Source organism: Poecilia latipinna, unplaced genomic scaffold, assembly GCF_001443285.1.
Source record: "Poecilia latipinna isolate Pla-1442-1.1 unplaced genomic scaffold, P_latipinna-1.0 Scaffold2380, whole genome shotgun sequence".
NCBI lineage: Eukaryota > Metazoa > Chordata > Actinopteri > Cyprinodontiformes > Poeciliidae > Poecilia > Poecilia latipinna.
In genome coordinates, this window is record NW_015114996.1 from 76,219 (window position 1) to 93,323 (window position 17,105).

The following is a 17,105-nucleotide window of genomic DNA, read 5'->3' on the forward strand; positions in this document are numbered from 1 at the left end:
GGGGCCACCCAACTTTTTTTTGGGCCCCCCCCGGGCCAAAATTTCTTTTTTTTTTTAAATTTTTTTAAAATTTTTTTTTTTTTTTTTTTTTTTTTTTTTTTTTTTTTTTTTTTTTAAGATTTTATAGTTGGTGTTGAGAGAAATTTATCTTCTAATCTTTCAGTAACACATAATTATCAAGTGATATTTTCAAATTTCTTGTAAATTTTAAGCATTTATTAACTCAGCGGCCCGTCATTCATCCAATGACAGGCCGCTGGATGAATGACTGCCATAGCACCCAACCACCAGGCTTAGCAAGTTTTCTGGGGGAAACCTTACAATGCCATCAGATCTTGTCAGGAAAAGCAATAATTGACTTGTTTTTATTAATAGAATTTGAATTTCGATCAGAGACGAGGCCTGTGTGTGACTGTTTATTTTTTGTTTTCCAGGGACCTATGGAGTGGTGTATAAGGGCAGACATAAGTCCACAGGACAAGTTGTGGCTATGAAGAAAATCCGTCTGGAGAGCGAGGAGGAGGGAGTTCCTAGCACCGCTGTCAGAGAAGTGTCTCTGCTCCAGGAGCTCAGACACCCCAACGTTGTACGGTACGCCGCCTGCAGCTGGATAGAGTGAAGGGAGGATGTGGCTGCTGTGGGGGATGCAGGGCGGTGTCACTGGGTCACCTCTTCAGATGCCAACATGGCTCAGATTCATAACTCAAATGTTTATGGAGTTACCGAGTCTGCTACAAATTCTTCATAAGGTTAATTATGCAGCTTAACAGACTCTATTCTGATAGAGTCATTATGTCTCCTCCTCTAGGAGGAGACTTAATGAAGTTCAGCATCAGCAGGCAGCTACTTTACTGGCATCCTGAGCTCTAGGTTCAAATCCGACAACCTGCCAGCAGAGCAGACTTTCCACAGGGCCACAGACGGTTTCTGCTCTGCTTTCACTGCAAAATGTTTGGATTTTCACTGAAATCACTAATGAAATGACTGACTTAAATGAGCTCAATAATTTCCATTTACATGATTCCCCCCCCCACACACACTTTCTCTCTTTCTACCAAAAAATTAATAAGTCTTCAGTCTGGTGCTTTGGTCTTAACTGGCCTATTATTGTTTGTTTGTTTGTTTGTTTACAGAGATGTTATAATTAATTTTATTTGTTGTTTCTGTTGTTCTGTTTATTTATTTGGAATATTTAAATGTCTTCCATTGTTAAATGTTCATTAGAATTGAAAATCTATTGATATTTGAGGATGTGTTCTTGCATTAATATGCCTTTAGTATTATACTACATGAACATGGGCTCCAACAGCAATATCATAGTTTGTTGCAATAATTTCAATAATTCATTTCTAATAATAGAATTATTCTAATAATAATTTCTGTGAAAATGTATTAACCAGCTAAATTTATTGTGACTAACCTACACATAGCTGTCCTATAAGTGAGGAATACTTTAGTAAAATACATTTAAACTTCAATGGTATTACTTTATTCAACCTCTGTTTTAAAAAAAGTATAAAAGTTGATCATTAATAATCCTGATTATGTCACTGTTGACATGACAATAAGTAGGATTCTTGAGCTGAAGTTTCACCTGGTACAAACCCAGGTTCAACTTTGTGTGTTTGTGTGTGTGTGTTTACACACAGACTCCTGGACGTCCTGATGCAGGAGTCTCGTCTCTACCTCATCTTTGAGTTCTTGTCCATGGACCTGAAGAAGTACCTGGACTCCATCCCGTCTGGCCAGTACATGGACCCCATGCTGGTCAAGGTACATCCTGACAGGCTGACCGCAGTCTGCCGTCAGTGATGCGTCGTCCTGACTGTTTGCGTCTCCCTGTTGGGTTTTTCCCAGAGTTACCTTTACCAGATCCTGGAGGGAATCTACTTTTGCCACTGTCGCCGGGTTCTCCACCGGGACCTGAAACCCCAGAACCTGCTGATCGACAACAAGGGTGTGATCAAACTGGCGGACTTTGGCTTGGCCCGGGCCTTCGGCGTTCCGGTCAGAGTCTACACACACGAGGTGAGGCGCACCGAGCGAACTGGACCCACTCTGCCTGTCCGAAGGGTTTTCTCTGATCGTAAACTGTGTGCTTGCAGGTCGTGACCCTTTGGTATCGGGCTCCAGAAGTCCTGCTGGGCTCCCCCAGGTACTCCACCCCTGTGGATGTTTGGAGCACCGGAACCATCTTCGCTGAGCTCGCGACCAAGAAGCCGCTTTTCCATGGAGACTCAGAGATCGACCAGCTCTTCAGGATCTTCAGGTCATTCAACAAGAAAACTGAACAAACAGGCTGATATTACTAGAGCTAGGGTTAGCTCTACCTGAACCCAAGCTCTAGGGTGATGATTCCCTGATTTTTTTTTATCTTTTTGAGGATTTAATTTTTTTTAAATATTTTTTTTCTCCCACACAAATGCTTTCCTTGGGTTCCTATAGTTCTGAGTTACTTGAGTTTTACAGCTTCTATTTATTTGGACTTTGAATTCAAGTCAACTCTATGACAAAATATTAGGGCCAGGCTGAGATTTATTTATTTTTAAGCTAAGAGCATAAAGTAATAATACTAGAAGACTACAGTAATTTGATGAGAACATCAACACAAAAAATAACAGAAAATTAAAATGAGCAATGTTAAGCAACATCTGACATTAGATTTTAGGAAGTCAAAAAAAAAGTTAAAACAACTTTTGACTTTTTTAAATTGCTTTTAAAAGCGATAAAATTGCCGCTTTTTTCTGTCAATGTTATGACTATATTCTCGTAATTAAACAAAACTTCTCAAAGGGTCTCATCAACTCCCAGAAGGAATGACTGAAACAAGTCACTTTTTGAAAATATTTTTTGCCATTTGGATTTATTTATTTTTATTTATTAACATTTATTTATCTTTTTATTTATTCATTTTTTCAGGAAAAAAAAGGAAGGGAAAAAATACCTTAAAATTGATTTAGTATAAAAATAAAATAAAAAATCAGATTTTTAAGCCACATTGCCCAGCCCTAGATATGACTGTGGGCCAGTTTTATGAAAACTGACCTGCAGGTCAAATAAAATGCTAACTCACATGAGCAGCTGGAAAGCTGGAGTTCTAGAGTAAAATCATTAACAACTCCTGATATTATTGGTAAATTTTTAGTTGCATTTCCTTTTCAGAACACTGGGTACTCCGAACAACGAAGTTTGGCCTGATGTGGAGAACCTGCCTGACTACAAAAGCACTTTCCCTAAATGGAAGGGAGGAAACCTGTCGTCGATGGTGAAGAACCTGGATAAGAATGGCCTGGACCTGCTGGCGGTGAGGGCAACGGATCCTCTACACACACACTGCACACACTCCTGTTCAAATTTCAACTCTCTCCCTCTAAAGAGTGAGAGTATGATCATTCATTTCAATGCTTTTTTGTGTGACGCACATCCTGGACAATTCAAGTGAAATACAAGCCGAGCTGCAGTTTGATTTGTTCAGTACTGATTAAATGATATCAGAGTGTTTAGCGTTTTCCTCAGAGCTTCTTCTCTAATAAACACATCTCTGTTTCCTCTTGGATGATACTTAATTCCATTTTCAATTCAGTTTTATAAAGTGCAGATTAACAAGTATCACCTCAATGCACTTTACAAAAACAAACAAAAAAAAAAAATCAGAATTCATACAGTCAGTTCAATCTAGTCATACAGATTCATCCACTCGTTTCATCCTACTTATCAAACAAAGCGGTCCAGTTCAGTTTCCTGTTCAAACTGATTCAGGTTTTCTGTGTAACTTAGAAAATATAATGCCTAAAAACAATGATGTGGTCAAAGTACTCGGTTGCCTAATAACTGTACAGTGAAGGGCTCTATAGCACTCTCCCCTGTCCAGAGAGTAGCATGTCTGCAGACACTGATGGTGTGTTTGCTCATAGGTCTGTCACAATAAATCAATTAAACACATGATAAATTAAACAAGCTCAATGTCCATTTGCATAATTTATTTTTCTCTTTTCTACTGAAAACTAGATGATAAAAGTCTTCAGTCTGGTGCTTTGGTCTCAACTAGACTCATTTTTCAAAGAAGAATTTTCTTTAGAGGCTTCATAATTCATTGTATTTAGTGTTTCTGTTCTTTTGTATATTTTTGATATTTAAAATGTTTTCCAGTTCCAGTGTTAAATGTTAATTAGAATTTAAAGTTAACTGATCTTTGACAATATGTTCTTGCGTTATTAAGCCGTTACCATTACATTATTTGAAAATGGTTTCTAAGCAGCAATATTATCCTTTATCGCAATAACTTTTGGGATAATTTATCATCCACGTAAAATTTGTTATTGTGACGGGCTGAGTTGGTCAGTCCGGTTGCTAGCTGGACAATCAAATGTTTACAGCAGAGAATCTTCTGGATGCTGCTACAGTCCCATAGTTAAAAGTTAGCATAAATAACATGGCTAACATATGCACTCATTGGAGTGCTTGGACAAGCAGTTATTCACTGTTCATGTGGTACGAAGTTCAGGTAGAACATGGATCAGTTAAAGACAGAAGAAAAAACTTGTTTATGGAGAGGAATGAACATAAAGCCATCGTCCATAGTGAGGTAACTTCTGTCACCTGGCCTCATCTACCTAAATCCTAACGTTGCTCTCCATGTCTGTTTTCTCCTCCAACAGAAAATGTTGATCTACAATCCACCAAAGAGGATCTCTGCCCGGGAGGCCTTGACCCATCCATACTTCGATGACCTGGACAAATCCACTCTGCCAGCTGCTAACATCAACATGTAGAGCCTCCATAGAAACACATTGATGCCCTCTGTGAACTAATAACCTGTAAATACTTGTATGTTTGTGTGGGATTTATTGCAGACCTAAAGTTTCTAATATCTTTTCAATAAAAATGCACCTTGTGTGATTTTCTCCAAAGTTTTTTTTTTGTCTAAAAACTAAAATGGTTCTTTAAAAAAAATATCCCTTAAGGGTCAAGTTCTGCTTCTCTTAGGCTCTACCAGAGTCTATAGAAATACCTGACCTTGAGATGGTTCTGAGTTGAACTCTTGGAGGATATTTATTTTAGAATATCTGCAGACTCGCCAAATGATCCAAGACTGCTTTTATGCTACTTGTTAAAGAGCAGATTTTTTTTCCCTTAAAGTTAGATTTCCTTCAGTTGAGCCAAAACTGATTAATACCCCCAGACTGATTTAAGGTGATAATAAACTCCTGATTTCACTGACATGCTTCTGCTGTTTGAGCAACCCAGCCAGAATCCTGATGAAAATCTGTGGAGTCAGCTGAAGATTAGATGATTGTAAAGAGGCTTTTGAGCCAATCAAAAATAAATCAGTGAAATTGCTGTCAGACTGATGCAATTTTTCCATTCTAATGGGTAGAAATGTAATTTTTGTATCATTAAACTTTTTTTTAAGTGGTACCTTAACCTTTGAGCAATGCTGTCATTTATTATCAAACTTCAATTCAGTGAAAAGAATCAAATCCACCAGGTGTATAAATAATTTTGGGTTGAAATCAAATACTAAAGTTTGTGGTTTGTAATGAGAAAAAATATGAAGCTAAGGTGAGTGATTCAAGGCACTGCAGTTAGGAAACAGGCTGATTTCAGAGAGGATATTTACTTTATATTTCAGAGAGGACATTTACTTTATCGATACACTGAGAAATTCTAGTTACAAGAAGTTCCACCATTAAAAATAAAAAAATTAAGGCATGTTTGATCTTCATCTTGTCCCTCTAATTGTTTTCATCAGCATCGTCCAACAGAAACTCGCTGATCTGCTCTTTCATTGCAGACCTGCAGAAGATGAAGGTGAGAGTAATTGTTATGTGTACATTAGTAAGTAGAATAAGGGTCTTAGGTTCATTAGCAGTATGGGGAGCTTTTGCCTTACCAATACCAACCATCATAAACTCATACTGGATCACATTTCCTAATGGTGTGTAAAATAAAGCAACAATGCAGTCAAAATACTTAGTTTTGTATTGTTATCCAGAATGATCAGATGGATATTCATTTATTTGTTAAAAGGATTATAAATTCAATAAGTGTACTTTATAATAATTACTGGTAATGCATTAGTGCTCCAGTGAAACAATGTTCCACTTAGCAGATCGTCAATAAAACTAAACCGGAACTAGAACTGTCTTGGTCTTACTGGATCTCAGTGATCACAACGTACTAAGGCTGGAAAATGGTTCAGGTTGTCTGATGCTAAACTGGTTTAGATCCAATTTGCCAAGGATTATTTTTGAATCAATTAGTAAATATAAATCTGGGGTCGCTCAAGGTGTATACCGGGGCCATTTATTCAATCAATATGATTCCACTAACTAAGATGTAAACTACATGTATGTTGATGTGGTAGCAAACAATGACACAGAGTTTATATCTGTGTAACCAAAGGACCCTACTTCTCTACACTCACTGAGTCAGTTTATCAGTTATGAACCATGTAGACCTGAACAGTAAGTGTTCCCAGAACTAGAATTAAACATTTAGTTTCTCTGCTCCTCCGCTCTGGAACAAACTGTCTGAAACCTGAGATCTGCAGAAACTTTTGATTCCTTTCAATCAGATTAAGGACTGAAAAGATTTTTTGTTTCCTGCAGTTTTCGATCAAACAGTCTGATTACTGAACAGTATCCCTGATTGCTGATGAGTGACTGAAGTGTGGGATCAAAGTAGGTCAGATAAAATATTTGATCATCTTGTACAAAGTGTGAAGGCTGAATGTCTCACCGGTTTTGTCTCCTCTGAGCCACTGACAGGACATACTGAGGGAGACAATCGACTGAAGACTGTAAGGAAAACAGAAAAAGAAAATGGGCTGGAAAAAGACCGAAACACTTAAATATACATTAATGTATCATTATGGAAATCCTGGTACTTCATGAAAATCCTCCTTCCTGCATAGAAATGGGAACCAGAGACCAGACCTGCACATTTCTGGATCTTTAGTTATTCTAGAGAAGCAGGGTTTCCTCCCAGTGCATTATAAGTCTGGCGGGCCTCCAGGCTTCACTTGCCTCCCCACCAGGCTGGGTATTGTTAGTTTTAAATAGGATTTTTTTATGCACCAATAACAGTGACAATAAAGATGGATTAAACTAGCCTTATAGCCAGTCATGTAGTGTCTGTGGCTCAGTGGTCGTCATGTAGTGTCTGTGGCTCAGAGTAGAGTCGTCTTGTAATCGGAAGGTTGTAGGTTTGACCCAAGGTTCCTCCCTTCACATGTCAATGTGCCCTGGGGAAAGGCACTTTGCCAACCAATCTGTGCATGATTGGTAGGCAAAGCACTGAAAAAGGGCTTTATGAGTTCAGACCATTTACTATATAGCTGACTCCTTGAACTGGGCTTTAGGTGGTGAGAACCAATTGTCCTGTCCACCAAATGTTATTATTCACCTCCAAATTTTTGTAACTTAACATTTCTTAATACTTACTGACCCTACCACCTCTACCACCAGGCTTGGCAGGTTTTCTGGGAGAAACGTTGGAAAAGTAAAATCCCCATTTGGTCCACCACTTAGGGGACAGAGAAGACCAAACAGAATGTCCATCAGGTTCCTAAACTTCATGGGACAGTTTCCACTCACCATGTCTCTGACAGTCCGTCTGCAGCTGTAGCACAGCAGGCTCCTCAGGTCAGTGGCCTCATGGTCCCTGGAAGACAAAGAGCCCACAAGATGACAGCACAGAGCTTGTTCTGGTGCTCATAAAGTGTTGTAAACTGCCTCATCCCTGTCCTTCAACACCCAGGATAGGCTGAGAGGACAAGACAGAGACCTGGCTCTGCATCCTAGGTGTTCCTCCTGTCCTGATGGTCAGACTTCAGTAAATAATCAACTCTTACCTTGAAGACCTACAGCAGTCACCAGTCCCTTCTGCCCCCCCACAGGGTCTTTCAGAGGAGCAACACTGTCCAACACTGGCAGGTGGTTCTGGTTTCACTGGAACCGTGTTGGAAACAAGGACACACACTCTGTTAAAGTCAGAGGACTGATGTAACTACTCCCCAGAAGACACATAATACCAGAAATGACACCTGCTCTACAATCAGTAAAAGCAGAAATGAACTTTACATGGTTTGGAATCATCCTGATGGAATACTTCACCTGAGCTCTGAGAGAGCTGCTCTGAAATCAGCGTGGCCTGGAGCGCTGAAGCCTCTTCTGAAAATCAGGAGAAAACACAAACTTCACTGATCGGCAGCAGAGAGCCAGAGCTCCATAAAGAATGGAAACAGAATCATTCTCAAGTTAAACATGAAAGTTTCTTATCTTGTTACGTGGCTCTAAATGCACAGAAATGAGGTGTGAGTAACGTCAAGTCCATGAGTTACGGCTAAGCTCATAATTACACATACAGACAAATTTAGATTTAGAACAATTTTTATTCGACCAGTGATGACCAGTATCATCAGTGAAACCCGTCACATTTCCTATCAGAAACAATGTGAGAAAAGGATCAGTTTGTTACAAAACCCTCTGTTTTCATTTACAGAACGACTCTGTGGATGTCGCTGAGCAGCACAGCCAGAGTCCAGCCTGGAATCTGACTGGACGGCTCTGGAAGGATCAGAAAATGGCAGATGGACAGATGTCTAACATGGAGCTGGAGAAGAACCGCAGACAGGAATGAAACGATCTGCTGAAAGAAGCTGGAGTTGCTGCCAAAGGTGCATCAACAAAGTATTAAGCAAAGGCTGTGAGTACTTATGTACATGTCATTACTTCAACCATCCAGCTGTTCTGAGTTGATTTCTTTCTTCTGGGATGAACATTAAGCATCTGCATAAGACAGCACATGGATATTGATTTAAAAAAGGGATATAGACACGATGTTCAAGATGAGCCTCAAGTCAGTCAGTGGTTCCATGTGAGCGCCTGATCCCCAGAATGTCTCAGCATGCCACTGCTCTGCAGAGCAAGATGTAAAAAGTTATAGTGTGAATGGAAGACATGCTGCTGCTGTGACTCACCAGCAGCAGTGTCCAGGCCACACACACACAGCACACACCGCTTGGCGTCCTCAGCGGCGGAGGAGTCCCTGCCTGCCGTCTGCAGCTTCTCCCCAGTCCTGAAAACACAAAAGGTTAAAAGGTCGAGCTGTGATGCTGTGTTAATCAGTCCAGATGTTGCTCCGTTTGTGTTCTCTCAGCAATGAGACATTTCAGCTGAGCTGTCTGACATTCTCTGCTCTTCTTCACACACATCACTGCCAAAAGTACAAACCTCAGAGCTCCTCCAGGCCCACAGGTGGACAGCTTGTTTTAGTCAGTGATTTCGAAATAGTGGTTAAAAAAATACTAGTTCCATTGGCGGATTATTTCACTTAAAACGAGACATTTCTCCAATGTCATGAGTGAAATACGAGTAATTTACAGATTTGGGGAAAAAAAGCTCCTAAACTTTGCTGAAAAGTTATTTGTAAGTTAGTTTTGTTTTATTTCAAGATATTTGAAAATATTTGAACTAGAAACTAGACCAGAAATGCTTGATGAGATTGAGTGTTTTTGCAGTGCAGTGATGCTGGACCTCCGTCCAGACTGACCGGTAGATTGTGCTGACAGTGGAGTGGAAGTCAGCCTGCAGCTTGGTGACGAAGTTCTGGGTCAGGCGCTGGATGCTGGCCTTGTCTGGCATCTGGGAGGGAAAAACATGTCTGCCTCAGATAATCAGGACAGAAACAGAGCCGTCCTGTTCTGAAGCAAAACGAGGAAAGCGACGGTGATCAGATGGCACCTCACCTTTGTATCCAGGTTTGGAATGACAACGGATGGAACCTTGAACATATGATTGTAGTAAGCTATTTCTTTGGCTGAGTATTCCCTCATGGGTCTCACTACTGTTACATCACCGTATCTGCAGTCAGAGAAGCCCTGGAAACAACAAAATCAGATCTGTTCCATCTAAAGTGGTCTGATAGGAGCCACTGGGCGTGTGGTCTGCTCCGGTACGCACCGTGTCCTGGGCCAGCTGGGCTCCTCGGCCCAGTGAGATACTGGTGAGCAGCTTCACAGCCAGTCTGGTGCAGCTGTCTCCCTGCATGAGCTTACTGTAGCCTCTGGTCCGAGCCGTGTGCACCAGCAGGTGCTGCCTGCAGGAAGAAAGTCAGTCAGTCAGGCCACCACAGTTTGGGGGAAAACCGATGAGGATGAGTGATGCTTCAGAGAACGGAACAGAAAATATGTCCAGGGGGTATTTTTATTGATTTTTTTTTTCTTTTTGGATGCTGCTGATTATAAAAGTAGTGAAGGATTTAGGCTGTTTTCACACCTGATATTCCATTAGACTCAGTTTGACTGGGAACCAAAATTGTCCCATTAACTGTAGCTAACAGTGCTACAAAGTCAGCCAGCGGCCCCCAAAACTCATCATTTCATTTTATTTTGTAGTGACAAATTACAAATGTTTAGCACATTTTACACACCTGTCCCAAATTTGAAAAACAAAGGATATTAAACTTGCAACCTTGTTTACTGTAAATTCTGTATGTCTGCAGATGTTACTCTCAAATAGTTAAACTAATAAGCTACAGTTAAATATCACTCCGCTTTTCACAATGCTAATTAATTAGAGCATCATAAGGTTCAAATCAATAGCCATAATAACACAGACATGATGTCATCTAATTACAAATGACACTAATAACAGTAGGCATACAGTGTAGCCTAGGACTAAAGAAATATCTGCTTTTGACATGTTGCTATGAGGGGCCTTGAATTAAAATCAGATTAAGGCCCCAAAAAGTCTAGAGTTGGCCCTGATCCCAACTGCCTACTGATTTATAATCTTTGAGCTAAATTATGACAGTTATTATTCAGTCAAGACACTAACAAAATTTTCTAGGAAAATAAACCATCTTATAACAAGTAGTATTTTAATTAATATAAACAAACATGTTACACTTTGCTGATGTATATTTTAAGAATAATCCGGAAGAATTCCAGGTGATCCAACCTGAATGTGTTCAGCAGGTCTTGTTTGGCTGTCAGGGTTTGAGCTGAGCCAATCAGCTGCTGCAGCAGCCGTGTGTGTGACTCCTGAACAGCAGGCAGCGACACACACTCCTGCTCCTCAGCCTTTCCATCACTGCTGCTGTCGCCACTCTGCAGGAAGAGATCCACAGCTGCTTTGTAGACGGAGCCTGGTTGGTCTGACGGCGGTGAGGGAGTCAGGACGGATCCAGGGAGGTCCAGAACCTAGAAGAAGGGATAAAAAAGCAAAAATTAAACAGACTCACAATTCATTTTATTTGTTGTTTCTGTTGTTTCGTTTATTTATTTTGGACATTTAAAATGTCCTCCAGTCCCACTGTTAAATATTCGTTAGAATTTAAAGTTTATTGATCTTTGAGAATGTGTTCTTCCATTATTAAGCAATTAACATTATATCCAAACAACAATATCAGAATTTATTGCAATAACTGCTGGGGCAATTTAATGTCCCGCAATTTTTTTTATTTTGACAGGCCTATCTGTAACTGTGGAAACAGGCTTGTCCCTGCGCTCATACTGACCTGCTCCAGAGGAAGGATGTAGAAGGGGAAACCGGTTGACCTGAACATGTCACACAGCTCAGATGTTGTTTTCTGTCTCATCTCTTTACACTGACCAAGAGCGCCACCCTCTGGAAAAACACACACACGCACACACATGTTTGCGTGGCTATCTTTGTGGGGCCTTCATTTCTACAGCCTAAACCTAACTTTACCCTTTTCCTAACCCTAACCATCACATACCTAACCCTATCCAAAATTCAATTCATACCTTAGCCCTAAATCTGACCCCTGACCCAAAAACAGGGTTTCCCCTTGTGGGGACCAGGCTCCGGTCCCCACAAGGAGCAATTGGTCCCCACAACGGTGTATATATATAAGGAAAATCGTCCCCATAAGGTATTACAAACAAACACACACACACACACAAAGAAGACTCATCTAACAGATTTCCTTCAGCTAGAGAGGAAATATCTGGAGTTACAGAAATGATTTCATTTACCATCGATGTAAACGATCCCAGGGAAGAAGCGCAGCTTTTTATGAGCGTTCTGACTCACACCCTGAGAGGGAGACAGAGCATGACATGAACACCAGTTAAACACTTCAGTTTTTCACCTAAAACAGGAAAAATGTTTAAAAGTTATAAGTGAAGAAATCTCCCAGTAGTACTAGTGTTTTTTTTCTTATCTATATTCAATAATTATTGACTTAAAACATGCTCTTATGTCTTGCTGAAAAGTTACTTATTTCAAGAATACTAAAATATTTGCCCCAGAACTAGACAAAGATTCTTGGTAAGATTTTGTGTGTTTGCAGTGTAGTGACAGGTTCATGTTGAGACTGGAACATTCATGGGGTCAGGCCTCCCGGCTGCATTGTTTGATATCTAGGTAGGTAACTAACCAGGGATCTGTCTGCATAGTTGGGCTAAATTAGTTTTTATTTTTATTTTATGTAAAGCGACCTGAAATCACATCTGTTCTGTTGTTAATTGCTGCTATAAAAATAAACTGAATTAAATTGCATTTATACATGAAGATATCTGTTTGCAAACACCACATGCGGACTTTTTCACTCTGGAACTGGTTTCTGGAAAACAGCATTTCAGGGGCGATAAAATGCTGGGTTCGATGTGCGTTATAATAAAAAACTAATCCAGGCAGAGCTTAAAACTCCTGCGCTGACAAGACAGCGAGAAGAGCGACTAGATGCTACGATACGACCAGGTTTCACTGAGACACACCCTGGTCTGTATGAGGGGAAAGGCTGAATGACATGTTCACACCTCTTGGACTTGGCTGAGCATTGAGCAGGAAGAAGGACCCCCGGAGACCGCCAGCAGCACCTGCACACAGAGGAGATGCTCAGAGTTACGACTTCCTCTGAACTCACCATTACAGCTGCCAGAACACATGGAGTTTCCAGCTCAGTTTGGACGGACTCGATTCTACTGGTACGTCCAGATGTGAGAGGAGAAGAAATGACCTGACAAATCACAAGTCTTATTAATATTACACTGTCAATCCTCCAGATCATTTAATTTTAGGCGGTCCAATTGCTTTCATGTCTGGGTGTGTATAAAATCTAGGGCTGCACAATATATTGATAATACATAATCATTGCAATTATCAGTATGAGCAATTTTCATACAAAAAAACTGCTTAGAATGCAGTAATTGTTTGATAATATATTTTTTAAGAGTTACTATCCTGCCTTTTTATGATAATGTAATATTTTGGACAGAGTCTGAGGCAGCAGAGCCAGATGCTAAACCTCATAGTGATGGAAGGTTCAGCCAAAAACCAGAAGAAAGAAGAAAACAGATACACATCACATCTGATACCTTCATCCAGTATGCAGCAACATTACTGCCATCACAGCTTTATTGAAGTCCAGCAGCTGAGTATTTTACATATGATGATATCTATTCCACCAGTCAGACTTTCACACAGGTTTGTACTATACATCAACAACCAACAATTTTAAGTTGAATAGGAAATAGACTTTGGGTGTTATAGTTGTTAGGAAACCTGACTCAGCAGATCTGTCCTCAGGAAGTTAAAACCTGATTTTCATGCTATTTTCTTTTTCCAAAGTCTTTTGGTGGATGGAATTCGAGAATAACAGTTCTGGTTTTTAATACTACTACTACTACTAATAGTACTACTACTACTACTACTAATAATAATAATAACAATAATGATAATAACAATAATAATAAAAATATCTCCATGACTAAATAGAAGAACTGGATTTAAAACCATCCAGTCAAGCTGAGCAGGATGTTCCGGTTAGTGAGTCAGTGACCTCCTCACCTTCTCTCCGGGGAAGATGACCCGGGTCTTACCCAGCATGGCTCTGAACTTGTGAATGAAGCTCTCTCTGAAACACTTCCTGGGAAACAAACAGAATGAGAGAAAAAGCCAGGATGCACAGCACTTTCAAAACTTTACTCATTGATATGAGCAACATCTGTTTTATAGATCCTAATTATTATGACAAATGCCTGCGGATTAAGTAATTTACAGTGATTCAAACTGCATCACTTACTCTCAGTCTTGTATAAATCTCGTTTTCACAGTGGCTGAGTGATGCTGCTGTGTGCAGCGACTCCTGACTAGCATCATGTCCTACCTGCAGTAAGCATCGCCTGCTCTGATGACCACAGCTGCCAGCTCCTCTTTGCATTTGACACATTTTTTCGAAGCACTAACAACGGAGAGAAAGATTGTGTTTGGTTAAAGAAGTTACATATTAAAATGTTTTAGAAATACACTAAAATACCACACAGAGTGGAACAGATAATGCAGCAAATAAATGATCCATCTTTTTTTTTTCAATTTGTCTTTGTATTCACTGTGTAATGTCAGTCACAGTTTCTGAAAATCGGTAAATAACTTTTTCCCAGCTCGAGAACAAATATATCGTTGTCATCACAATAATCTGGAGGCACATTTGTGTCACTGACAGAAACTTTCCTGTTGGTCTTTTTATTTTAAATGGTTGTAGCTCCGTTCACCACATTAGTTCCTGCCATTCAAAAACATTCTTCTCATTTTATAAAGTTCTGCTACGTCACTGAAAACCCAAACGACGTCTTTAAATACCGGCATTTTCTGTGCTGTGTTCTCCAGGCGCGTGGAGGTTTATACCGCCTACCTGGGTGTATCCACGCGCTCCAGCTGCTCGTGGTACTCTTCTTCCACCTGACACATCGCAGCACGGCTGGACGTGTTTCCAGCTCGGTACACGAATCGTGAGTACCTCCAATGATCAGAGCAGGTCGTTCTGTTTTAGATGGGATGTTTCCACCACAACTCCTACTACCTTAATCCTCTTTCTTCTTCTGATATTTTTCTTCAAGATTGTAAACCAACTCGTGGTGCAATACCACCACCTAGTGGACTTCAGGGTGAGACAGTAGGTGGGTATAAATAAAGTTTTCCATATACACCCGCTGTTAATACACAACCATGATTTTCATGGTTTATGTCTTTTCTAAAGGTATTTAAATCAGTGTCATGTTTGTTCTTTTTCTGTATTAAGTAATCCTTTATTTTGTTAGTGTGTCAATGTAAAGGCAGAGGGATGTTTTGAAGAAAAATAAAACAGCTTATTTGCAAAACAAGTATAGCCTCATAAATATATTGTTACCCTTTGAACTTTTTTCATTTTGTCACATTACAGCAGAGGTAGGAAGTCATCACAACATTGCTCCTCTATTAACCTTTCAACAACGTTTAAACCAATGTTGCACTGAGAAGTAGCTTGTATAAGGAGCTCAGCAGATTCACAGTTCTGCCAGGTGTTTGCTAATTGCTGCTGGCTAGTCTAAAGGAGCTGAGCGACTGAGTTGCAGGTAGGGCTGCTCTGTGAGGTGGAAGCTCAGCCTGGGGACTGCAGAGGTAAGATCCAACCAGGCGTTTTGCACAGCTGAATGGTTGCCATAAAGATTTAAAACATGCAGAATCAAGTCAACACTCCAGGTATGTTTTGATAAGTGAATGACATTATAACGTGATATAAGCTAAAAAAAAAAAAAAGAAAAAAAAAAAGGTCATTTCCACAATACTGCCCCAAATATCAGTTTTATCTGGTACTTTGTGATTATTGGCTCTTAGTTTGGAGCCAGTAATTTAAAACTATTATATGATAGAATGGACATACTGGACAAAGGATGGGTTGAAGCTCTTAAGTGACCCTCATGTTTTCTCTCCGGTGTTTCTGCTGCTGGGTGAACTGCTCTGTGGGATTGCAGTTCCTCAGACCCACCTCCTGCTGCCAGCAGATGATCCGCGGGACTTCATCTTCCAGAAAGCTGAGCGCGCGGAGCGCCACGGCGAAGCCTCGCGAGCAGCCGCTTCTCTCGAGCCGTCAGCGCAGATCTCACAGCCATCTGGATGCAGCATTCCCTGCGATCCACACGTTTATGGGTCGAGGGTTTTAATTGAGGTCAAGCATCACAGCGTCGTGCTTTCAGTCGCCAGCGAGCGAGCGCTGCTTCCAATGTTTACTACTCTGGCATGTCTTCTCCAGCCAGGGGGAAGTAAAGCTGAACAACAGAGGAGACATTTCTGTCTTTTTTTTTTTTTTTTTTTTTTTTTAAAAAAAGCCGTAGGAGGGGGACCCTTTTTTCCGCTCCGCTGTACGGAATATGCACTAGCTAGTTTGAACTGTTAGTCCCTGGTGAGGCTTTTGTCGACAACTGCGGCTCCTCTTCGGCTCCATGATGGCGATGTTTCGGAGCTTTGTGTCGGCGAGCACCCAGTTTCGTCAGCAGCAGCAGTCCAGCAGCGGCCCCGGCCCGCTGGCAGCCCCCCCTGAGGGCGTAGAGAGCCAGTTCTCCTGTCCCATCTGCTTAGAGGTTTACCACAAACCCGTCAGCATCGCCAGCTGCGGACACACGTAAAGTACCCTGCTCTTATTTCACTGTCAGAGGCCAGATGTCGCTTTCCACGGTTACTCGCCGTGTTGTTTGTGGTCCAAACATTTCATCATGTGGCTTCCACAAGTCCCAGACCAGGTTCTGATAGAACCGGATGAGCACAGAATGACAAACACTCAAATACAGCAGGGACTCCTGACTGTTTTTACTGAGCAATGAGCTCTGGTTTAAAAAAAAATTAATAAAGAAGTCTGAAACATCAACCAGGTAGTTTACCTTTGTTGCCCATAAATAAATAAAAACACTAAAGTGACTCTGATGTCTTTAATTCACATTATGGCTTAATAAACCATCAATTAGAATACCAGAAGACAGCTTCTACTAAGTTTAACTATCACCAAAACAAAGCCATAGGTGACCAGGTAAACTAGGGACTCTGCATTGAAAAACCTGCTCAATCACTTTAAAATAAGAAATTACATGTTAGAATTAGGTCTGGCAATAAGCAATAAATCAATTAACCGCATGGTAAATTAAAACAAACTCAACCATTTTCATTTCTATGTTCTCTCTGTCTTTCTACCAAAAATTGGATAATAAAAGTCTTCAGTCTGGTGCTTTGAGAGAATCCAATGCTGAACGGTGAAAAATCAACATATGATGTGAAACACATGACGATTAGGCGGTGCAGCAGGTGATGAGTGAAGATTATTGA

The 17,105-nt window shown here is 40.5% G+C and overlaps 2 protein-coding genes across 5 annotated transcripts in view; one reads left to right on the forward strand and one right to left on the reverse strand.

Annotated features, from left to right (window-relative positions):
* The window catches only part of cdk1 (cyclin dependent kinase 1), a 9,288-nt gene extending 4,378 nt beyond the window's left edge, over positions 1 to 4,910 (forward strand). For both annotated transcript variants that reach the window (XM_015019134.1, XM_015019135.1), the window contains exons 3-8: positions 435 to 591; positions 1,650 to 1,773; positions 1,858 to 2,028; positions 2,106 to 2,269; positions 3,163 to 3,304; positions 4,659 to 4,910. In XM_015019134.1, the coding sequence (XP_014874620.1) occupies positions 435 to 591; positions 1,650 to 1,773; positions 1,858 to 2,028; positions 2,106 to 2,269; positions 3,163 to 3,304; positions 4,659 to 4,772 (872 nt within the window). In that variant the 3' untranslated portion in view covers positions 4,773 to 4,910. The remainder of the gene's footprint in view (positions 1 to 434; positions 592 to 1,649; positions 1,774 to 1,857; positions 2,029 to 2,105; positions 2,270 to 3,162; positions 3,305 to 4,658) is intronic.
* Positions 4,911 to 5,601: 691 nt separating this feature from the next.
* Positions 5,602 to 14,904, reverse strand: ctu2 (cytosolic thiouridylase subunit 2 homolog (S. pombe)). 3 transcript variants are annotated; one of them, XM_015019133.1, is made up of 16 exons: positions 14,665 to 14,904; positions 14,140 to 14,214; positions 13,821 to 13,899; positions 12,791 to 12,850; positions 12,005 to 12,065; positions 11,524 to 11,633; positions 10,965 to 11,206; positions 9,966 to 10,101; positions 9,752 to 9,883; positions 9,556 to 9,647; positions 8,984 to 9,081; positions 8,118 to 8,174; positions 7,856 to 7,952; positions 7,599 to 7,665; positions 6,742 to 6,800; positions 5,602 to 5,796 (listed from the first exon to the last, which is right to left on the reverse strand). In XM_015019133.1, the coding sequence occupies exons 1-16, from the start codon at positions 14,718 to 14,720 to the stop codon at positions 5,736 to 5,738; spliced, it is 1,482 nt and encodes a 493-aa protein (XP_014874619.1). In that variant the 5' UTR covers positions 14,721 to 14,904; the 3' UTR covers positions 5,602 to 5,735. The 3 variants fall into 3 exon arrangements, with proteins under 3 accessions (XP_014874619.1, XP_014874617.1, XP_014874618.1); XM_015019131.1 differs by having other exon boundaries at positions 8,085 to 8,174; XM_015019132.1 differs by having other exon boundaries at positions 7,856 to 7,958; positions 14,665 to 14,903.
* Between the last annotated feature and the right edge of the window lie 2,201 nt (positions 14,905 to 17,105).